The following is a 26,093-nucleotide window of genomic DNA, read 5'->3' on the forward strand; positions in this document are numbered from 1 at the left end:
AAATATGGATTTGCCAGTATATTACAAATCATCCAAAAATTATCACAAACATCTACTTCCATGTCTTGCAGCCTTAGGTGCAGAAGATGGAATAGTTTCAGCACTCAAAAATATAAATTTGAAAGATGTTGTTTATTTAGTGGTTCAGGCATGGAATGAAATTTGTGTGTCAGTTATACTTAATTTATTTAGACATCTTTTTTTGTCAAGTGATGAAATTCAATACAACAATCGTTTCAATCACTTTTCAGAAGAAGATAATATTCCCTTGGCAAGATTGTATAATTCAATATTTAATGATTGTAATTTAGCAGATACTGAAATTATGGAGCGTGCAAGTGGAACAAGCGAGGTAAATCGTCCATTTAACCTTGAAGAAAATCCTGAAGTAGAAAGTGAAACTACTCCTGTTGAAGAAAATGAAAAAATGTCAGATGACTCCAATAAAAACATTAATCATGTTATGAATTCTTTTGATTTGGTAATAGAATGGGCAAAAGAAAATAACTTACTCTGCAATTAGGTTCTTTTGTTACTAAAAATAAAAGATTTATTCTGTTTGTTTTGCTAATTAGTGCTGTACTAAACTAAAGATTAATTAAAATTTGCTTGTTTAATCAAAAAATTTATCTATTTATAAAGCTTTATAGAGCATTCATTGTATTAAGTAATACTATATTTACAAGTTTAAATGTATAAAATATTTTTTAACTTTAGATATATCAGTTATTGAAAAGGATGCCTATTGTAAAGATTTCAAAGAGGTTTGTGTTGTTGTTAAATCAAACAGCTCACCAGAGGATAAAGGTTTGATTCATTATTTTTTTTAAACGATTTCAATAATTTATGAATTAGCTTCTTTAGAGCCATTTCAATTTTTTTCAGGCTCCATCAGAATACTATTATATGCTGACAAATTTTATTCCTGAAGATGAAGCAATACGGGATGAGCTCACATTAGAGAAGTTGGTAATAAAGTTGTAAATAATTTCAGAGTCAGAGTTCAAGCATTTTTATTTTTTTACTTGAAATCTTAAATTTTATTAAAAGTTTGGAATTCTAGAGCTTGGTATATATATATATATATATTTATATATATATATATATATATATATATATATATATATACATACATACATACATACATACATACATACATACATACATACATACATACATACATACATACATACATACATACATACATACATACATACATACATACATTCATACAATACAGGTATTTCACCTAATAATTGCAACAGCATGAAACCTAAAGTTGTTAAAATCACGCAGTTTTATTTTCTACTATATATATATATCTACTATAGCATATTTATATAAGCATTTGCTCACTTTTTTTGCTTATCTAAATCTATACAGGTATATGCACCGCAAAAACTATTGCACCCCAAAAACCACACAGTTACTTATTGGAATGTAGCTAGTCCGATTTACACCTAAAAAGTATAAGGGTTTGATTTTTTTTTTCATTAAAATGTTCAAGCTAATGGAAAAATAAATCTTTTTTATTTTTATAGCTTTAAGTGATTATTTTGAGCCTTTTCTAAAAATTTCTCTGGTTTTTTGAATCAAATGTTTCAGTAAAAACACCATAAAACATGTAAATGTCAGATTAAGTTTGCAAAGTTGACTTTTTTATAAGCCCTTAAGTGCCCTTTTCAATAATAATCATAAAGTTAAATTATTTTGCACTATTATTTTTTACATTTTTGAGCCAAGTTCAACCTAATAGTGATGTGGTTTTTGGGGTGCATTTTGAAAATAAACTTAAAAGTCAAAAACCACAACAAAAGTAATGTTTAATAATAATTTGAAACCATAATAACTTAAAATCATACATTACATTTGAAAAGAATGTTTTAGTTATACATAAATTTTTTATAAAAAAACTATTCATCCCTTTCTGATGCATTACTATTTGAATTGAATGAACTTTTATTTGGATTTGTCCCTGTTTTTTGAAAAGCTGCAGCAGGAAAAATCATTGCAGGCTTGTTGCCCTCAACACGACACGCTAACTTGCTGCACTGAGATTTTAAAATATCTTGGCATTTTGGACATTCCCTAAACGTTGCTACTTTACAAATGTTTCCAGTACATACTCTTTACATTTAATAAAGATTTTCTTTCTTTTTTTTCTGTATTTTGCAATTGTGTTTGAACCTTTTGTTCTTTCTTTTCATTAATGCTTGCATCTAAACTCAAAATTTAGCTTTTATGGGTCCATAAACTTGAGTTGTTTGTGTTGAACTGGTAGATAGATTTGGTTTTACTTTTCTAATAATCATAAATCCTGGTATCTCCTTAAATTGGATGCTCTTCTCGTGCAGCCTGTTAATAAAAGATTGAGAACTTTCAAACTTTTCTTTCCAATGCAATGCTGATCCTCTTCTTCTATCAGGAGAGACAACAAATGATGAATCAGGGGAAGTCAATGTTGATTGCATGGATGAAACTGATGCCTCTTCAGGAGGCATCAGTTTCATCTCTATGCAATTATCTGCTCTATAAAACTTGTCCTGCTGCATAAATTCAATGCTCAAGGCTTCATTGATTACACCAACTTGCTTTGCAGCTTTTAGGAGAGTGGGTTTTGTTGCCCTTTTATCCACATATTTGCTAGAGTATATATGAATGCTTTTTTGTTTAGAGAATTTGCCTCAGTAAACATTTCACCTTTTTCTTTTCTACATTCATGATGAATATTTTTATTTAACTGGTCTAATAGTTGTGTAATCCCTGTTGTATCTGGTGGGGTAAGAAACATCCATATGTCTGTTGATTGAAGGAATGACATAGCATAATAATCAAATCTCGAATTATGTCCATCTGATAATAGGACCACTGATCTTTTAATATTTTTCTCTTTTAAATACTCATCAAATTCCTTAAAAGCGGCCAAAAGTGTATAGCCATCTGATAAGCTATGGTCTGAAGTGGTTACCATTAGATGTTTTATTTTAGCTGCTGCTTCATTAGGTGCCATCAGGCTTGTTATACCGACATTGCCAAATATTACTTGACACATACAGACCTCTCCTGAAATTATAAGTTGTAGTTTTTTTATTAATATGATCTCAGTTCAAGTTAGTTTAAAAAGTTACTGAACAGCACAGTTTTATTACTTTACGTTTAATGTAGTTAAATGTATAGTAAGACTAAATTAAACCAGTAAGTCTTGATAATTATAGATTTGTTAAAAAATATAGTTTAAATAAGAAAATTGGTTTTGCATTTCAAAATATTGGTCAAAATTCAATTATTTTAAGAAAATATAAGAAAAACTAAAATAAAAACAAACCTGAGAACGAAATGAAGGGATGGATGGTAACACATTCTCTATTTTCTTTCTGCAGTTTTGGATTGATCTCCTTTCACTGCATAGACCAAACCAGAAGAAGTTCCATCAACACCATAATGAATGAATTGTGGAGTTTCATTATTAATAACTCTTGTGGTGTCGATATTTCCTTTCCAAATACCTTCCTCAATGTGCTCGGCTTCTGTCATAATTCCAGCAGCAATAAGTTCCTCTGCAAGTGCATCTACAATATGATTGGTTAAATTGGCTATACTTATTTGCAATAATAAGACTTTAAAAAGAAAGGAATTAAACAGTAAACATATTTTTAACACAACTGATTAGGTAATGATTTATTCTCTAGAAACATGTCATCAATTTTCAATAACAAAAAAACCTATGTGATTGTGAGCTATTTTTTTGATACAATTTAAACCTCTGTTGATTGACACTTGTCTTTGACATTTGACAGTTAAACTGTTATGTTTTGCATGAAATCTTAGCCAAAATGAACAACCAAATCAAAATGAACAACAAAAATAAAATAAAAAAATTTTTTATAAAGTTTCTTTATAGTTTGTGAAAAATACAATTTAGCTTAACAAGTACTAAAGATTCTGAAAATAAAAGCAAATTTTAGAAATACCGTTGATTCTTTAATGCCAATTTAGCTGCAGATGGCAATGAATGATACTTTCGTCCTCCTTCTAATCTCTTGTTTGTGTAATCTCTTATTTTCACTGTATCTAACATTAGGTTAGTCAGTTGTGCTTTATTGATACCTTGCAAAGATCTTTTTTTTATTTTTCACAAATCATACAATTGAATTCTCTTCCTCTTCTAATAATATAGAGCAGTATTGATGTTCTTTTCCTGTTTCTATTTTACCATCCAAACATCGATTTATTGTCTTTCGATCTTTAATCAACGAGAAAAGTCTTGATTTCAGGGCACAATGTCCTCTTACATTGTTATCTTTGCACCATGCTACAGCTTCTGCCAACTGTTTATTTTATGCCTTTGTGTGCTTTCTTGCAACAACTGCTTCTGATTTACTACTTGGGTTTATTGACCTTGTTCCAAAACATAAAGTAAACTTTGTTGTCATTTTAAAAATATTTTAATTTTTTATTTCTGTATAGCAAACAAAATATATAAATATATAAGTTGCTTTGACAGTAATTTAAAGCAAATACAAGTAAATCTAATAAAACTGCTACATGCGGGAGAGTTATATATGTATAACAAGAATAAATAATAGTTATATGCAATTTTAAGCATAATTATTGGATAAAAAAGAAAAACTAATGTGGTTTTTGGGGTGCGTATGATGTTGGGTTTTGTAGTGAATAACATGCTAAATAAAAAAATAAGTTTGCAATCACATATATTATCAACTCAGAATTTAATATTAACCACAAAACAAGTCCTGAAGCTTAAACTTGTTTTGAAGAGTTTATTTTGCATTTTTGTTGCTTTAGTTTTTGAGGTGCGCATTGAAAAAACAATGACTTTTTGACATGGCAAAAAATTGTAACCAATTATAAGTAAATTCCAGCAGCCCTCTGGAAGGAGTTATTTACAGTAGTTGTAAATAAAAAATATTTTTAAATTTGTAAATAAATTGTCCATAAGAAAATATGAGTATGCCATCATTCGCGCGTTTTTTGCGGTGCACCTACTTGTACGGCCTTTTTAGAAAGAAAAAAAACAAAGAACAATGAATGAAAAAGTTGCATATAAAGTTTTAAACCCCCTCAATTTGAGGGGCATGTAAACTTTGCAGGGTCATAAAAACTGAACACTAAGAGATTATTGCATGAAACTTGAAATATGTTGATAAATATAAATTTAGATAAAAATAGTAAAGAAAATATTTTATAAACTCTTTGCTCCCACATTAAGAGCTGGATGGGACCAAAAATGCTGGATGGGACCAAAAAAAAAAAAGGGTTTTTCCCAAGCTCCAATCACTAATTTTTTGCAAAACATTCTTATTTGACATGAGCATGAACATACAAAAGTTTGGAGTTTGCACAATGCCTGTAAGTGTCAAAACTCAAACATCTTAAAATACAGTGTGTACCTCTGATATATATATATATTTTTTTTGTAATTCACCTCCCCAAGGCCAAGAAGGCCACTACATATGAGGAGGCTACTTGTGGTTATAACCCTCTCTCAACTCTATAACTCCGAACCACGAACCTTGACGAACAAGGCTGCTGCGCGGAGGAACAAGTTGAGCGCAGTACTACCAGTTGATGTGGTGGGAATCGAACTCAGAACCTCTCGCTTATGAAGTAAGCGCTATACCACTACACCACTACCGCATATATATATATATATATATATATATATATATATATATATATATATATATATATATACATATATACAGGGTTCCCACTCCTCTTTAAAAACTTTAAGTTCCCTTAAAAAATAAAAACCTCCTTAAATGTCCTTAAATAACCTTAAAAAAGTTAAAGTTTGACTGCTCTCCTTAATTTCTCCTTATTGTTTTTTTTTTAATCATCTAGGAAATTTTATTAAAATGAATGGATTACACAGGTCAACAACAAAAAAAATTTTCTGATGCCGAGCAAACAATTTGTTTTTTGTATAGCATTTCTCATTTTGATTTCAAATATACAACTCATTTTTCACCATCACATCAAGTTGTTAAGATATTTGGGTTCAAATCTTTAGTATTTGAACCCAAAGGGTGTAATCCCTAATATTGTCAACAAAACAAATTATTCAAAAGTATGTCAAACTGGGTCTCAAAAGAAGTATATTTTCATTGAGATTTTAGAAAACGTAAATTGTTGACCTTTGTTTTACTTATTAATAAAAAAGAAAATATATAGTTCTTCGATAGTTTGCAAACCTATATTTTATATATATATATATATATATATATATATATATATATATATATATATATATATATATATATATATATATAAAGTAATATTTTTATTTATATATAAAGTAATATATTTATTTATAATAATTTCTCTGTTTATATTTAAAATTTATTGAAAAAAATTAGATTATTTTTAGTGTAATTGTTTTCTCCTTAATTCTCCTTAATTCTCCTTACTTTTTTTTTTCAAAATGTTGTTGTTTGCGACCAAATCTTCTTAAATTTTTAGAAAAATATCTCCTTAAATCTTCTTAAATCCTTATTTTAAGTCTCAGTTTTAATTGTGGGAACCCTGATATATATATATTTTTTTTTGTTAAGTCACCTGCCCGAGGCCAAGAAGGCCACTACAGACGAGGAGGCTGCGTAATTGTGGTTATAACCCTCTCTCAACTCTATAACTCTGAAACACGAACCTTGATGAACAAGGCCGTGGCGCAGACAAACAAATTGAGCGTGGTACTACCAGGGATGTGGTGGGGATTGAACTCGGAACATCTTGCTTATGAAGCGAGCGCTCTACCACTACACCACTACCACATTGATATATATATATATATTTAGGTTTAGCCAGGAAGGCGTGCGATTTTAAGTCTTTATATGACCACACAAATAATATTTTGTTTGACGATTTAACCTCGCTCTTAACCAAATGCGCTAAAAAATTAGTTTTTAATTATGTTGAAAATAAATAACTTTTACACATTTTATATTAGCAAAACCCTTTTAAAAAAATTAGTTATTGATTTTAATTAAAAGTTTCATTGAAAGTTGTATAAATTTGAATTTATTTTATTTTAGTATTAATTGTATAAGATTTTTTTATAAGTAAAATTAAAAAAAAAAAAGCAATAAAAAAAAATTTAATTTCATAATGATGACTTTAAACAGATGACTTTAAACAGCGATGACTTTAAACAGCGATAACTTTAAAGCAACGACTTTAAACAGCGATCTTTTTAATACACTTTATATAAGAATTGTTAAAGTTCATTCGAAAAGTAGAAAAATTTTGTTGAGAAAAAAAGAAAAAAAAACTTTTTTGAAAGGTGTTTGAATTAAATAACTATGATTTTTACTTATATTTTTATATTATTGAAACACATTTAAATAAAGTAACAAATCACTGCTTATGATTTTTTATAAAATTATTAATGAATAATATAAAATATATAATATTTATATTTATATCAGCATGTATTTTTTATTTTAAATGTCTTTAAATAAATAAAAATAAACGATTTTTAAATAAACAATTTAATTATTTTTTCTTTTGTTTATGTTACTGCAAAGAACTGTTAAGAATCTTTTTTAACTTTTAAATGCATTAATTAAACAATTTTAAGCACATTTATTAAACAATTAGATGTAAGTTAGATGTAAGTTGTTACTTTATTTAAAAAGGGTTTCGCATAATATTATAAAAACATTAGTAAAGATTAATGATTCAAAGTTATTTATTCCAAATATAATTTAGATAATCTTAGAATTATAGTTTATTATTTATTTTAGTTAAGTTTTAATCTTTTTTTTTTTTTAAGTTTTAGTTATTTTTATTTTGTGTTATTTTTTTATGCGAAGATTTATGCGTTTTTAAAATGCATACAAATTTTCAAAACATTAATAGCTGTATACTAAGAGTTTTATATTTTTTAGAAAAAAGAATTTCCACTTGCATAATTAATTGCGTTCTAATAGTGATTTTTAACATGCATCTTAATAGTGTTTTTTATTTTGTTAATTTTGTTTGACAAAAGTTAAAATAAAAGTTTATTTTGCTAATGAAAAACAAAAGAGATTCAGTATTATTAATGATTCAACTGCCTGTTTATGTGATTCAAAATGCGACTATAAGGTTTAAATAATGATACAATAGCATTTGGAAATGAAAGAAAATGTAATTTTAAAACTCATTTTAAATTGAGAAGAAGCGTGCTTCAAAATGCAACTACAATGTTTAAAAAACCAGTACAGTTGCACTTCGAAATATTGAATTGCGTGTCAGTTTCTTTTTATAAGGTTTGGTAAAATTTTATAATGCACCGTAGTGTATTAATTGTTAATTAAGTGTATACTACTTTAAATGCTTAATGTTAAATGCTACTTTATAAAGTTTTTTTTAAAAATAATCGAAAAGAATAAAATCTTTATAGATCAAAATCAAATTTTCATAATAAGCACACTTTTGTAAGTAACAAACTGTCTGGTCATCCTGCCAAGCTACTGACAGGTCTTTTTTCAAAAACTTCAGTTGCCCTTGGAGAAAATGAGTTGTCTCATCCCAACAGATAACCATGAGAGTACACCCCTACATATGTGTGTGTGTGTGTGTATATATATATATATATATATATATATATATATATATATATATATATATATATATATATATATATATATATATATATATATATATATATATATATATATATATATATATATATATATATATATATATCAGGCCTTGTTATAAGATTTTGTTGCATAACAGAAAAATGTAAGGCAAGGAAATGTAACTTTACTCAATATCTATATTTACATCACTAAAAGGTAAAATAGGTCAATTACATTTTTTTTAAAGTTTTAATTTTAATTTAATTGCATTGCAATTAAAATTAAAATTAAATAAAATTTAAATATGTTGTTTAAAAAAAAAAAAAATTTAAATCTTATACTTATTTCTTTCTTTCTTAAAACACAACTTTATAAGTGTGGTAAATGCAGATTAGAGTCAGACCTTTCAACCTCAGTATTTGATATGTTACTGTTACTGGTTATAATATGTAAATATTTGTAACATTTTTATAAACTGTAAATGTGTGACTAGTCTTTTTGTAAATTTATTAAATTTGGAGGTTACCTTCCAAATTCAATAAATTTACAAAATATACAATAAAAAAGCATTTGGCTTAGTTGAGGTAAGTTGATTCCAATCAGTTAACTTTGGCTTTAATTTTTTTTTATTCGACTTATTTTCGAATTTTTTTTTTAAATAAAAAAATGCTTTTGTAATTAAAATGTAACAAGTTTATATATATTTATTTATTTTTTTCTTTAGACAATCAGGGTAATGTAACAAAGTAAAATCAAAAATTATTTATAAAAATACGGGACAGGAAAATTTATGGTAAGATTTAACAATTTTTTTTTTAGATATGAATATTTATTGATTACACACATGTTTGGTCAGCAGTAGACTCAATATATACTAAAGTTTCTATTAATAATAACAATTTAGCCACTTAATGTCTTAAAATAATGTGTTTTAGCAATTTTTTTTATCAATCATGAATATAGTTTTAAAAAATAAACAAAAAAATAGTTGTCACTTCCAAATTGTTTCACCTTTTAATGGTAGTTTTCAATGTATCTTTTATTTATTATGTATTATTTATTATGTATTATTGATTATGTATTATTTATTATGTATTATTTATTATGTATTATTTATTATGTATTATTGAGCCGCAATATCTTTATTATGCAAGATGTCACATGGGTTTGACTTATTACTTTATAAATATAATTTCAGAACATAAAGATTACAGACTTAAACATGCATTGGATAATTACATAAAATGTTTGATCTCTTATTATTTAAAAAAATAAAAAAAGTCATTTAAAAAAAAATGGCGTGGCACAAATTTTTTTTCACTAATTTATTTAGTCAATTAGCAAGAAATTTATTTTAGAAAAAAATGCTAGAAATTTTTTGACATTTCAGTTCTTTTTTTTGGTTTGAAAGCATAAAATATTTCATATAGAAGAAAAGCAAATAAAGTGTAAAAAAATAGAACTAATGTTCAACAAAATTTCATAAAAAAACGAAAATCAAAATTTGATAACAACAAAGCTCCATTTCAATTTCCTTGCAATAAACATTTCTTTAAAGAAAAAAACAAAGGAGAAATTAAACATTATAATTTGTAAATATTCGTAACATTTATTAATGTCATTAAATATACCGTTATCTTTAAGCAATGTTGATAATTAAATAGATAAATGTTTTTCACGCTCTCCACAATTTTTTTTTTTTTAATTTTTATAATAATAAACAAGGTGAAAAAAACTTTGTTTATTATTATGATAAAAACATCCATCATTATTTTTTTTTTTCAAATAACTAAAAAGTTTGTCTGAAATCAATCAAATCTGTAGTTATTGTGATTTTACCCCCAAGAAATTTATGCAACTTACCCCATCACGATCGCTTTAATTAAGTTAATTAATAGATTAATTACCTTAAATCTTTTTCTTTTTGTTTTTGATGATTTTTTACTTCCTATTTATTTTATCTCCTAGTTATTTTAATTTGTTCATATACCTCTTAGTTTAAAGTAAAACCAAAAAAAAAACTTTAAAAACAAATGTTTTATGTTTAAAAAAAAACTATAAGAATAACTTTTGCAACTTTTTATTTTTTCTACAGTATTATCATAATTTTTTTTTATAGCCAGTAGCCATTAGAAAATAATTTTATTTTTTAGTATATTGAAAAAACATTAAGTTTTGTTTGTTGTTATGATAATTATGATAACACTGTAAAAACAATAAAAATATAAAAATTTGAAGAACGGCAATGAAACACTAAAATGTTAGAGTGATTTTTAAAACTTTAATTCAGAATACGTTTTTTCTTGTTGTGTTATTTTAATCTGAGGTGTAATTGATTTTAATTGATTTTCCATTCTTGATTTTCTAATTGCAAAAATCTTTTGATGTCTAATATAATATGCCATCACATTATTGATAGTGTTCATTTGTCTTGGATGCGTCCTGATTATCTTTTATACTACTTAATACACATGTAACACATCTTATATGAGTCCACTTTTTGTCTTTCTAATGTAAATACCACCACATATACACCTCTTGAGTGTGAGTTGCTAGGCGCTAGGATTACTATTGACTATTTATTTTAAGATGGAAGGGATGGTCTTTTAAAAAGATGGGGTGGTTAAACTTGTGTTTTTTAAATTAAACTAAAAATAAATGAAATTGAAAATAAATAAAGTTTTTTGTGTTATTCTGTGATGCTCTTTAACTATTGTTTTGTTAATAAAACAACTTGTTGTTTTATTATTTTTACAGTCCACTGCAGAGTAGCATAAGGAAGTGTCCTGTTGCCACCAATGTCATTTTATAGTCAGGGCAAGCATGATTCTTTGTAGTTATATTGGAACCATAGACCACAGATCTTTGTAGTTATATTGGAACCATAGACCACAGATCTTTGTAGTTTTTAAAAAGGTAGAATCAAAATAAAAAAATAAAAAATTTTTGGTTATAATTGTTAGTGTATCAGTTAGTGTATAAAATTGAAAAGAAGAAAATTAGTATTAAAATATTCAAACAAATAAAATCCCTTCCTCTTACCTGGAAAATGTATTAATACAAATTCAATAACTTAATTTTTTTTTCTACTGATTTGCATCTAGAATATTTTTATTTTTTAAAACAGATTTACAATTCTTATGGCAGATTAGCAATCTTCCAGATACAATCAATAATTTAAAAAAAGTTGAAGTGGATCCTTATGAAATTTAGATTCAGATATTAATTCAATTCATGTTTTATTTAAGTTAAATAAAAAACTAACACTTAACTAGTTTGCGGAAGTTTATAATTTTCTGTTGGTTAATATAGAATTGTAATAAAGACCTATTGTAAGTTTTAATTCTTTTCCCTTTTTTTTTATCTTTCGTTTTTTTAAATAATTGTTTAAACCTTTAAATATTAATGTTTTAAAGTTCCAAACCATCTCAATCATATTTCCGAATGTTTCCAGACCATTACAATTTTTGTTCTCAAATGTTTTCAAACTGTCGCACTCATATTTTTAAATGCTTCCAAACCATCTCAATTATGTTCTCAAATTTTACATGTGTTAGGCTGCTCCACTGTTTTTTTTAACTTATGAGCATAAGTCAATACTTATGCATTAGTCATTTAAATATATCAATAATTATGAATGCAGTTATTATATAGCTTTTGTATACATTTGTATATATTACAGTTACAAAGGTATTTTATCCAATTGTAAATGTATATGTTATTGTAATGTAGGCATTACATGTAGATGTATATATAAATGGCTCTTAATTACTCAATATTTCAAAAAAATTGTCATAATAAAATACACTTTCTTTTTTTTATAGTGACAAAGAAACTATACAAACTTAGCAATTTCAATCATAAAGACAAAGAAATTTCGACAAGATAGATTCATACCAGGTTATATCTTGTATAAGAGTTGCATTGATAATTCATTTATATCAGGGCTCGAAGTAAAGGCCGGACATTGGACATTGTCCGGTTAAAAATGATATCTGTTGGTCATTTTGTCCAACCATTATTTTATGTGCATTTATTTTCTAATCATTTTAGTTCCAAAATTATTATTAAATTTAGTATTGTATATAAACTTTAATTTTTGAACTTTTTATTCTTTATACAAAACAAAAGTTGAAGTTGAAGACACGGCTACAATAATAAAATATGTCACATATTTAAGTTAATTCATTTTTTAAAAGACACCAAAGTATTACATTTTTTGAATTAAGTAGCCCGGTTTTTATCATTTATATTAAAACGTTGAAATTAGTTATAAATTTAAATTTATGGTTTAGTATATATTTTATTTTTTGTCTGATGGTTTTTATAAATTTCAAACAAATATTTTCGCTTTAAAAATCCCTTTTAAATTTATTTTATAGAAATTTTAACGTAATAGTTATTTAAATGCTTATAGAAATCAGTACTTTTTATTACACTATTAAATTTGAGTTGTTATGTAATGTTTGTTTTCGCGCTAAAAATTTTTGCTATTAAAAGTGTTTGTAAAATTAATCCTAGAAAAAGTTTGGAAAGATATACAAAAATATAAGATTTATAAAAAAATACATATTTATATAAATGTAATTACGTATAATATTCTTTAATAATTTAAATAAAATGGGTTTATTGTAAACATTATAATTAATTTGTTACTTTATTTAATAAAGTAATAAGTTAACTTAATAATTTATGTATTTAACATATTAACATTGTAATTTATGTATTTAATAATTTTGTATTTTTATTATCCATTTTTATTATATATTTAATTATGTATTTAATAGTTACATAATTTATGCTTTTAATACATTCACATAATAATTTATGTATTTAATAATTTACAAAGCATTTTGCATAGTATAGTAAAAACATTTACATAATAATTTATGTATTTAATAATTTACTAAGCATTTCGCATAGTATAGTAAAAAAGCATAGTATTTAAAAAAACTTTTCACATGGTATTTAAAAAACTAAATATATTTTTTTTCTTTTTCTTTAAAATTTTCTTTCTGTTTGATAACACTGATAAACAAATAAAATTTTATTGTGCATATCTTGTTAACTAGGTGGTTTTTTAAAACAAATTAAATATGCTGATTTCAAATATGCAAACCATCTTTCACCATCACGTCAATTTGTAAAGATATTTGGGTTCAAATCTTTAGTATTTAAGGTAAAGTCCCTAATATTGTCGGAAAAAAAGTTATTCAAAAGTATGTCAACCTGGGTCTCAAAAGAAGCGTATTTTCATAGAGAAAAGATAAATATTTTTACTTAAAATTTAATATTTTTAATTATTAAATTTTAATAGATAAATATTTTTACAAAAAAAATTATGTGAAAAAATGCTAAAGACTTTTAAAAAAATTTTAACAAAATGTTTCTCAGCAATAATACAAAAAGTACTTATTTTTATTACAAACAAATACTATTTTTAAAATCTCTATGAAAATACGCTTCTTTTGAGACCCAGGTTGACATACTTTTGAATAACTTTTTTTTCGGCAATATTAGGGACTTGACCTTAAATACTAAAGATTTGAACCCAAATATATTTACAACTTGACATGATGGTGAAAAATGGTTTGCATATTTGAAATCAGCATATTTAATTTGTTTTAAAAAACCACCTAGTTAACAAGATATGCACAATAAAATTTTATTTGTTTATCAGTGTAATTTATCTTATAAATTTTCTCTTTATTTTCACGGCATTTTGAAATGCCTAGAGTTGTCAAAACAAATTGCGTGGTCAAAAATGGCGTTTGATCGCACTTTTTAAATTTTTATCGTACATGTCTGTCAAACTTAAGTATTTACTGGACAAATTGTCAGGAACTAAAAAGTTCGTTATTTCGAGCCCTGATTTATATCATACAATACAGTTTGGTAATATATTTAAATATCTATTTTGATAAAGTTTTCATGTATTCTTATTCTTTTCCTGCTAAGTGTTACCAGTTAGTTACCAGTTTTTATACCAAACTTTGATGGTGCACTGATTATGTTTATTAGCTTTTTATGTATGGAGCTTTTATTTAAGTTCATTAAAAATATTTTTCTGTTCACAAATCCTAGAAAACTATAAAAAATTTTAAATTGATTTTTTATGCTCAATAGTATAAAAATACCATAAAAATAATGATTCCTGAGACTTGTTTAAGTGTTTATGTATATAAATCATACATCGATCAGTTGGTGAAATACTTTCAAACTATTAGTCTTCTCTTACATCTTTTTTGATGAACAAAACATTTGTTGCAATTTAAAAAAATACTTGTAAAAAAAATAAAAAATATTGTTTTTAACAAGCATTTAAAAAATAAAAAATATTTGCATGCAGGCGAGATAAAATAGTATCACGATTACATGACCTATGGTATCATGATTACACAAATCATGGTAATAAGTCAACCAATGGCCTGTGGCTCACCATCTCTGATTTTTACATATTGTTATGTGCATCATCAGGGCTTGTGATGAAGAAAATCGTCAAGCGTGTTAAATCGCGCTCGTAAAATTAGAAAATGTTTTCATCGAGCGTGATTATGTGCGCTCGAAATAACGTCGGCGAGCGCGATCATGAAAATTGCTGAAGGTGATGCTCATAAAAAGCTTTTTATTTTTTTATATCTTTTTTTATTTGTTACATAATTCTTTCGTCAAAAAATGTTTGAATTAGTATCACACTCATGAAACTACTTCAACGAAGTAGATTTTTATACTTCCAAACTTCTTGTATATTGTCAGATCGCGATTTTATTTTTAACTATTTATATTAATAAAAAAATAATATCAAACAAAAACGCAACTTCTTATTGATTTAGTATTGAAGTATAATTTAGTGTTTTGATTCGTTGTTTTGATATATGCATTTTAAAATGTTACGCGGTAAACTTAATTAACGGTTAGTGGTTTTTATATTTTTTGATATTTTTTATTCAAATTAATTGTTTAATTTTTTTCTAAAATTTCTTTTTTAAATTACGTTTTTTTAACTTTAAAAAAATAACACAAGAATAATTTGAAATAATAATAAATTAGAATAATAACTTTCCATTTAATAAATGTTGACGTTATTACTTTGTTTCCTTTTCGAATGCGATTGCGAGCATTCTAAACAACAGAATCGTTTTAAATTTGAGTTAAAATAAATAATAGTTAATAAAAAGACCTATACTATAAACAAAAACTAATTTTAAAAATTACTCTATTATTAATATTTATTTTTATATAAACGATGTATGGAATATTACAAACAATAAATCAAATAAATCTTACTTGATATTTTCACAAGATTAAAAATACTCTAAATAGATTAAAAATAAAGTTTTAATTTTCTTATAGTGGTTTTCTAATTTTCTATTCTTATTTTATTTGCGCATTTTTGTATTCACATTGTGTTTCCACGTGCACATTCCATAATAGAAATTAGTGAGTATTAACGACTTCAAACTGCTCATTCATTACGTTAGTGCAAAAGAGAACGACGTAGTTTTATATTTTATATTAGTGCTTTGATAATAGTATATCTTTAATAAAAAATCTTTTTTAAATATTTTATGAAAATAAAAAAATAATCCCGAACTATTGGATGAGCGTTATTTTATACACTCGTTATAAGCTGAACGAGCGTTGTTTATCGCGCCTAGAACGTTTGAAAATACCGTTTACGAGCGCGTTTTACGAGCGGAGCGCAATCGCGCTCGCTTCATCACAAGCCCTGCATCATGTAGATAGGTTAAATTTGAAATTTCAGACTTTCAAGTACAACGGTTCAGAAATTATACCCTTAGAAACATGACACAGTGGCCCCCCTTGATTTACACATGGTCAAAACAGACTACTTTAGAGCTGTATAGCTTTTTCTCACCTTCAACAAGTGTCTCATTTTTTCTAGAACTATTTTCTGGATAGTTCTCTCTTTAAAAAAGTGGTTTTTTTAACTTGTGTTAAATTAGAAATCAATCATGACCTCCTCAACTTTGGAAAAAATCATAAAATTGCTAAAGTATGCCAAATTGAAACTAACTGTAGCATTATTCTATTTATCCACATGTTTTTACAGATAGGTTTTCTGATTAGCTACTACTGTCTGTAATAAACAGGCGAAATATAGGCAGCTTGTTGCAGTTTAGAACTTAAATATATCTAAAAGCAAAATGTCCACTCGCCTATAAAATCCAATTTTCAGCCGTTTTGAGATGCTTGTAAATTTTTCTAACACTTTGTTTTGATCTAAGATTAACAGCATATAAGACCATTAGACCTAACTATCTGAAAATGCAAACATTATAAACTTGTCAAATCCACACCAAAAAGGCCAGCATTTTTAAATTACCCTATTTTTCAATCACCCTATTTTTCAATCACCCTATTTTTCAATCATCAACGGTTGTATGTGTTACTAGAAACCAGTGCCCCTCTAATCTGCCAACTGGCCTATGTAAAGGGTGCAACTTATTATAAGTCATTTCTTAATAATAGGAAAGATATGGTTGGTTGTCCTCTCCTTGATCTGGTCTTTATAAAAGATAGGGGCACAAATAAAGGGGGCAGTAACTTTTTAGAGACCTTCATTATGGTTCAAATAAAGGTCTCAAAATCAATTTAGATTTTTAGGTACTTAATATCTAAATATCTAAATTAATTTCAAAACGAAACCATTATTTCTATAAATTCTATTTTATTATAGGTAATCAGTGGTGTTTATGTGGTCTCGACCCCCCCCCCCCTCACTAACTAAGGTGAGGGGGGAGGGGTGGCACCAATCAAATTCAACGAACTTTTAGTAATTTAATTAACTTTTTTAAATTCCCTTTTAAGACCATTACATTGTATATTTGCTGGAAAATCTCGCACACATTTTTGATAGTTACTATCAAAGTTTGAATCTTATGGTAAAAGCATGAAAAAATGCAATAAAGATCTAATGGCCTTAACTGTATATTCATTAGAAAATGAATTATGTATGTTTCATGCTAGAAAATGAATGCTTATATCTTTGTAAGTTGGTTGCCCCTCTTCTGCCTTTGATTGGAGCCACCCCAAACCCCCTCCTTGTAGATGAATAGAATAATGCTACAGTTAGTTTAATTTTGGCATATTTAAGCAATTTTATGATTTTTTCCAAAGTTTAGGAGGTCATAATTTTTTTTCTAATTTAACACAAGTTAAAAAAAAAACACTTTCTTAAAGAGAGAGCTATCCAGAAAATAGTTCTAGAAAAAATGAGACACTTGAAAGTGAGAAAAAAGTTATACAGCTCTAAAGTAGTCTGTTTTGACCATTTGTAAATTGAGGGGGACCATTGTGTCATGTTTCTAAGGGTATAATTTCTGAACCGTTGTACTTGCAAATCTGAAATTTCAAATTTAACCTATCTAAATAATGCACATAACAATATGTAAAAATCAGGAAAATCAGAGATGGTGCACCACAGAGTTTTCTTTAAATTGGTTGAAATATAATGATTTGACCCAAATATATTTTCCAGATATTTCTGGAACCCCGGATATTTCTATAAAATTTCATTTTTTCTGGATATTCAAATAGTTTTCTGAAAATACAAGTTACAAATTTTTTTTTTGTCATCAAATAATTAAAACAGTAAATGCAATAATTTTTTTATATAAATTATATTAATTTAGAGACTCTATTTAAATAAGTATTGAAATACTTTTTTGTTATATGAATGAAAAGAATGCCTGCTAAAACATTTCTTTTCAAACACATGAGTTACACAAAATGCATTTTTATTACCAGATTTTTCCGGATATTTCTTAAAAATATTTTCTGGATTTTTTCCTGATAATTAAATTTTAATTAAGTTATACATTTTATATGATGCAAAAAAAAAAAAAAAAAGTTAGGTCAAAATATCCATGTAGTATTAATGTTTTTTTAGAGAGAAAAAAATATGTTGTCAAATCATGGGTATAGTTCGCCTTACAAACAAAAACAAATTGAAAAGATGAATGGAGATCAACATGTTGTATCTTCGCCTGGCATTCACAATAGAAAAAGAGAAAAAGGTGTTGTTGAGAAACTGTTAAATTCATATGGTTTTTTGGAATGTTCATCAACCAATTATCGTGTTTTTTTCCATTACAGTGAATATGATGGCGATATTAACAAACTTGTTGTAGGAGGTTTTATTTTATATTTTAAAATATTTGTTTTCAATATAAATAGTTTTTAGTTGTTACATTTTAATTTAAATTTAAATTTTACACAACGATATTTATAAGTTTCATAAATTTTAGTATTAATGTTTTTAACTATCATTGTTACTCTAAAATTATTTTATGCTGAAATAATTGTTTGTAGAGAAGAAACAAGCACTCTGGTTTTTGCTAAATTTAATTCACAATTTTAATTCTAGTGGTCTACACAGTATTTCTGTCATAGTCTTACAAAAGTGTTGTATAGAACTCTTTTCAATTCTTTCTAAACTGTTTAATAAGTGCTTGACTGAATCTTATTTTCCTGCTTGCTGGAAAATGGCATCTGTGATTTCTATTTTTTTAGCTGATTATTTTAAATTAGTAAGCTTGCTGTATCTTGGAAAATTTTTGAGATTGTCAAATCATTTCTTTCCAACTGCAATATTTGAGTTATCGTTGAACACTTTTCTTCATTTTAACTTCTGGGGTACCTACCTAAAGTTCTATCCTTGGGCCTGTTTTGTTTCTTTTCTAAATTAATCTTCCTGACAACCATATATCTAAAGTGACTCTATTTGCCTATGACTTAACTTTATACTCCTATCTAGACAAAAAGTATTCCCTTTTTGATTGCTTTGAATAGCAGCCGATCTTGATTCTGATCTCACTTCTGTAATTGCTTAGGCTTGCAATTGGTTGTTAATTTTAATTCCAGCAAAGCTTAGTATTTACTGGAAACTAATATCACAATATTGTTGATGTTCCTATATTAATAAATGGTAACACTCTCACTGAGTCTTTATGTCTTCTTGGATTATTATTCTCTATTGACCTCTAATGGAGACCATGTAACAATCAGTTGCAAAGTTTCATCTGCTAAGTTTGCTTCTCTTTATCGTACTTGCCATTATCTTACTAGACAAGATCTAAAAATAATTTGTATTCTTAGTTAGACCTGCTTTATTTTCCAAGCTTGAGCCTCTCCCCCATGGTCGTAAGGTTGCATCCCTTGTTCTTTTCTACAAATACTATCATGGTCACTGCTCAAAGCAGCTAATATCTCCATCAACCAAAGTTCTCCATTAAGTTTCATCAACCAAAACTCAATCTTGTTTTACTAGTCATTCAGCAAATTCACATCCTTTTACTGTATTTTTTTATATTTGTCAAATTTTTTTCCCCCTTCTTAATTCCTTTGGAACTCTCATCTTCATGTTTTCCTGACTCATACAACCTACAAGTTTTCTTTCAACTGTTTCCTTGCTCTTTAACTCTGTTCTTTTTTTCTAGTAACTCTCAAATTATTAGTAGTGTTGTTACGACTTTTAAATAGTTTAACTTTTGAGTAAACCGACTATGATATTTTCTAAACTTGACTAAAATCCAGTTATACATTTTTGAAATAGACTATGTTGATTTAGTCAAAATATGGGAATAAGTTTTTTTATCGAAGTAAATTGAACTAAATAATTTTTATTCACTTTTTATTTTTAACATCATATTTAAACAATAATGGAACAAGACAATATAAGAGCAGGGCTGGTCTGACAATGGGATAATTTATTTCCAAGCCTCAATGATTTAGGGTCCATCTTAAATACTTGCTAAATATCAAAATGGTTTTTACAATCATATATGCTATGGGATTGCATATATGAAATTTAGCTTTTAGAGCTTCACAATTTAATTTTGACTAGTTGACTTTTAGTTGATTTAGTTGAAGTCAATAACAACACAATTTATTTGTGATTGCTCTCAGCTTTTTTTTGAGAGTAAATTAGATTTGAAAGAAGAAAAAAAAAACAAAGCTAAAAAATTAAATAAGAATAGAAAATTAAAACTTTCTTAGAAAAGAAACTTTTATTCATAACTATTCATATTTTCTTTGGTTTTAACTTGTCTTTATATTTGCTTTAAGCAAGTTTGGTTCTTGCTAGCCAAACTTGATTTTGTGGTTCTTTTGAAGTCAAACTTGGTCTGTCTGAATTGTTTTTGGTAAATCAAAACATGTTACTTACAAATATATCCATTTTTAGAGCATTATATTAACTGGTGATATTTCATTGTTTCAAAATAAATTAGTACTGATGGAAGTAGAACAACGATACAACATGTCATTTGTTAATAATTCTTACTAGCGCTATATATTAAAATGCTAGTAGGAATGCAATAACACAAAAATACTGATTGCAGTTCTACCTATTTATATTAGTATGAAATTATAAATTATACTATTAAAATGATGAATAAAATTTAAAAACTTGTTTTATTAAAATACTAGTAATACTGTTCTAATGTTAGTAATGTTCTATTTCTAATGTTCATAATGTAAATCTACTGTTTGTTTTAATGTTCTGTTTTTAATGTTCGTAATGTAAATCTACCGTTTTAATATTCTAATGTTCTATGTTTTAATGTTCTATGTTCTAATGTTCTATGTTCTACAGTTTTAATGTTTTGATGTTCTATTTCCAATAAAATAAATATCATTAATAATAAAAAAATTTGATACGTAGATATAATGTAAGTTTAATGTTATCTTTGTAAAGATTTACGATAATAAAAATCATATGTTTATAAAATAAGTTCATCAATAAAATAATTTAATAAAAATACATAGCATTAATATTAAAATTTGTTTAACTTGATTTTTTTGTTTTCTTTTTAGATTGCATAGAATTTTCACTCACTACCGACCATCGTAATAATAAACCATTAGCAGTTAATTTATCTAAACTACCTTCAGGTTCAGTTGTTATCGAGACACTTAGTGAGGAAATGTGCACTGGTAGAGTTGAAGTTGAGCCTAAAGTTTCAAAAAATGCTGATTCTGCAGATATATCTACTTTAGGACGTGTTAGTTACGACAAAAGTGGAGTAAGTTTTTATTTTTTGCTTCTTTCAACTGCCTAATACTTTAGTGTATGTTTTAGCTTACTTTAGCTTAGTGTATGTTTGTCCAACTACTTTCACCACCACCTATCAAAGCACCTCCATGAGCCTATCAACTTTTCTATATAAATTAAAGTTTAATGCACAAAACACATTTATGGGGAGCCAGCGAAAATTTTTCAAATTTATTTGAAAAATATCTGGGTATTTGTTTTTTGAACCCCCAATTTTATATATATATATATATATATATATATATATATATATATATATATATATATATATATATATATATATATATATATATATATATATATATATATCTATATATATATGTATGTATATATATATATATATATATATATATATATATATATATATATATATATATATATATATATATATATATATATTAAGGTTGGTTTTTTTTATATGGAAAAAATTTTTTTTTAATTTTAAATCACACAACCTCTTATTTGGTGAGGTCTGATATAAAAAGTATATAGTTAAAATTTTTTTGCAAACTGAAAATGGGAAGTGGTCCCCCAAACCCAATTTCGGAACCCTAAATTGACCAAAATTTGTCTAATACCTTAATCTTGTAATTCTATTTTTATTTCATACACAATACTGCTATAAATTGATCTAAGAAAAATAATATAAAGTATTAGAATGTTACAACATCGATAGTTTACAGAAGACTGGAAAGTACAACCAAATTTAGATTTACCCCCTCAGCATTATTTACCAAAAATTGCTCCTAAATGCATGTTTTGATTTCATTATTGAAAAATGTAGGGAAAATAGGGGGGGGGGGAGTGTATCATATTTTTTTTTTTTTTTTTTTTTTTTTTTGTTATTCACCTCCTCAAGGCCAAGAAGGCCACTACAGATGAGGAGGCTACTTAATAGTTATAGCCCTCTCTCAACTCTATAACTCCGAAACACGAACCTCGTTGAACAAGGCCGCTGCGCGGAGAAACAAGTTGAGCGCGGTACTACCAGGGACGTGGTGGGGATCGAACTCGGAACCTCTCGCTTATGAAGCGAGCGCTTTACCACTACACCACTACCGCATTTAATATATATATATATTAAATTTCTATTATATTCTTTCTATTATAGTAGAAAAGTATAAAAAAATTACTTAAGAAGATGGCTACTTCAAAAAAGAAAAGCAAACACGCTCAACTACAAATGTTTGGCTAGTTGGACATATTCTCTCAACAATAGATGGGCCGAGTCAGTTGCCAACAAGTGGTGTTGCCCTATTTAGAGTTTTTTATGAAATGATAATCAAAAAGTCAACTCTTTAAATATCCTGCAACACAGTTGCAGATGAAGTTATGATTTTCTGGTTTACACTTTTTGATATTGCCCATGGTGAATGGGATTGTCTCATCAAGATAAATGAAGATAAACAATTTCTGATAGACCAGAGAGGTCCCCGAAAGATGTTAATGACATCAGAAGACTTAATGTATAAGAAAGCAGTTGTAAAATACAGAAAACGCAAGCTTGAAGAAAAAAGGCGCTTTGAACAACATAAAGAAAGTAAGATTATATCTATAGATACATTAATGGATTGCAATTCAGATTACTCTTTTAATGAAAATTCTAACTGTGATATGTCAATTCAAACACAAAAAGCTTTTAATCGTCCAAATAATTCAAAACATTCTACTATGGGCATTAGTCATCTCTTGATTACAATATCCAAACGTTGTATTCTCGACAATCAACTCATTCATGCAGCATTAGACCGAACAAAAATAACACCACGACAAGCAATGATGGTTGTCACACCAGCCCTAGCTGCAATCGGTGTTGATGTAAATAAACTAACATTTTAACGTTCCACTCTAATGAAAGCTCGAACTACATCACATGAATCTCTTGCAATAGCAGTAAGAAAAATTTTCAACCCTTGGTTCCACTAGTTGCTTATTTTGATGGTAAAATGTTGTCAAATGTTGTTAGAACCAGACGTGAATGTCTGCCAATTGTTGTATCTGGGTTGGATATTGAGAAATTATTAGGGATCCCTGAAATACCTGCTGGTACTGGCGCTCTAATGGGACAAAAGGTAGTTGAGTTCATTCATGAATGGCCTGGCGTTGAGGAGCATCTTGCAGGTCTTTGCTTTGACAGAACTGCAAGTAATACAGGAAGTCATAATGGGGCAATAACCCTCATACAGAGGTCAATGAATTGAAAAGTTTTGTTTTTAGCCTGTCAACATCATATTCTTGAAATCTGTGCAAATGCAGTGTTTGATGCGTTTTTTGTTTCAAAAGGACCAAACATTGAACTTTTTGGTAGAGTGAAGTTCCAGTGGGAGCTAATAGAAAAAGCAAAGTTTGAACCACTTGAAAGTGATAAAAGCGGAGCTGGATGCCTTACAAAGTTTGAAAAAGAGTGGCTTGCATCGCGAAAATCCAATGTGGTGGAAAATTTGAAAAAATACTTAAAGGAAACGCAACCACGTGATGATTATAAAGAATTCGGAAGACTAGCTCTTCTCCTTTTAGGATAAAATAATGATACAACAACTATTTGCATTCCTGGGGCTTACCATCGTGCAAGATGGATGGCTAAAGGTATATACTGTTGAAATACTTTTGGTTTTCGTCATCAGTTAAATATCACAGAGAAAGAAATTGAGATTTTAAGAAGAATGTCTCTTCATAACCACAATATATGCATGTTTCTGGTTTTCAGCACCTCTCACAACAGAAGCACCAATAAATGATCTCCTTCTTTTAAAAGTAATTGAGAACTATTGTCAAGTTGACAGCAAAGTTGCAAATGTTGCAAAAAATAGAATTAAACTTCAGTTATGGTATTAAAGTGAAGATCTAGCTGCTCTCCCATTATTCAATGATAAAATTTCTGTTGAAGAGAAAATGGATATTGTAAATGCCTTACAAAAAGAACCATTACCAGGTGACAATAGAAGACTTGCTTCAAACAAGATTTATACATTCTCTAAACTTTCTGTAACTAACTTTGTTACTCCTAAAACTTGGGCTAATTGTGATGACTACAAGTCTGCTTGTAAGATAATTCATGCCATGAAAGTGGTTAATGACTGTGCAGAACGGGCAGTTAAATTAGCCAATGACTTTAATGAAGTTTTGACAAAAAATGACAATCAACGTCAGCTTCTCTACCAAGTAGTTGAGTATCATAGAAAACAATTTTCAACTAAAGCTACAAAGAAACAATTAAGCCATAATCATTCCAAATAACAAAAATTTAACCCATTCAAATATGCATATATATATATATATATATATATATATATATATATATATATATATATATATATATATATATATATATATATATATATATATATATATAAAATATGAACTAAATATATAGTTAAATACATTATAATAATAATATTAATATATGGCTATTGTTTTTCTGTTATATTTTAATTTAGTTATATGTCAAAGTTTGATTAAAATATGTATGTTATTTTATCCAAATAATTTTAAAATTTGTTATTTGTAATATGTTTTCTTGAACACATAAGAAAAATTTTAATTCTTTTAAAAGTTTCTTCACAATATTTTTTGTTATTTTTAAATTTATAAATTTCAATTATGGCTGAGGTAGAAATGGCTGGTAGAGGGACACCATTTGGTGCATATGGGCCACTGGTACTCACAATTAAAAAAACTGAAGAAATGTTAAAAAAAGGACCTTTTTTTAAGTACTTATAACAGTTTTATCCCCATCTTTACCCCCTTCCCTTTGCCCTAAGTTACCCCACTATATATATTCATACACTTTTTGTCACCCTAAAAGTAAAACTGGTGCACATAACACTGGCAATAGTTCGTTTTAATACATTTCAGAAATTTATCATTTTCGAAAAAAACGGGTCTCAAAAGGGCTTAAGAAACAGGTTCGGGTCCTGGCGCCCTGAGGGTGCGATGTGGAAATAGGTCACACACTAAAAATTAAAGGTAGAAATTTTTAGTTAAGGTAGGATATGTGATATACCCTTAGTAAGGTATAATTTTCTACCTTATAAGGTAGAAAATTATACCTTTAAGTTAGAAAATTGTATGGCAAATAATTGTTTTTAATATAATTTTCTACCTTAAAAGGTAGAAAATTATACCTTACTAAGGGTATATCACATATCCTACCCTAAGATAGAAATTTCTACCTTTTTTTTTTAGTGTGCACTGCTATATACATCTGTTTTATTGTTATCACCCTAATAAGTAAAACTGATGCATGTAACAGTGGCACAAGCTGATTTTAATACATTTTAGAAATATGTCATTTTAGACAAAAACGGGGTTCTGAAGAGGTTACAAAGCAGGTGTGGGGGACCACTTCCCATCATCAGTTTGCTAAAAAAAATTATCTGTGAACTTTTTTTATTGAACTTCACCAAATAAAAGGCTGTGTGATATCA

General features: G+C 27.1%; 1 protein-coding gene across 1 annotated transcript in view; it reads left to right on the plus strand.

Moving 5' to 3' along the window:
• Positions 1–9,256: 9,256 nt before the first annotated feature.
• Positions 9,257–26,093, plus strand: part of LOC100209179 (RNA-binding protein Unr) — a 47,022-nt gene continuing 30,185 nt past the window's right edge. Inside the window, exons 1-4 of the mRNA XM_065800776.1 lie at positions 9,257–9,381; positions 12,413–12,488; positions 18,502–18,745; positions 21,429–21,637. Of these exons, the coding sequence (XP_065656848.1) occupies positions 18,514–18,745; positions 21,429–21,637 (441 nt within the window). The 5' untranslated portion in view covers positions 9,257–9,381; positions 12,413–12,488; positions 18,502–18,513. The remainder of the gene's footprint in view (positions 9,382–12,412; positions 12,489–18,501; positions 18,746–21,428; positions 21,638–26,093) is intronic.

The sequence above is a fragment of the Hydra vulgaris genome, chromosome 07, assembly GCF_038396675.1.
Source record: "Hydra vulgaris chromosome 07, alternate assembly HydraT2T_AEP".
Lineage (NCBI taxonomy): Eukaryota > Metazoa > Cnidaria > Hydrozoa > Anthoathecata > Hydridae > Hydra > Hydra vulgaris.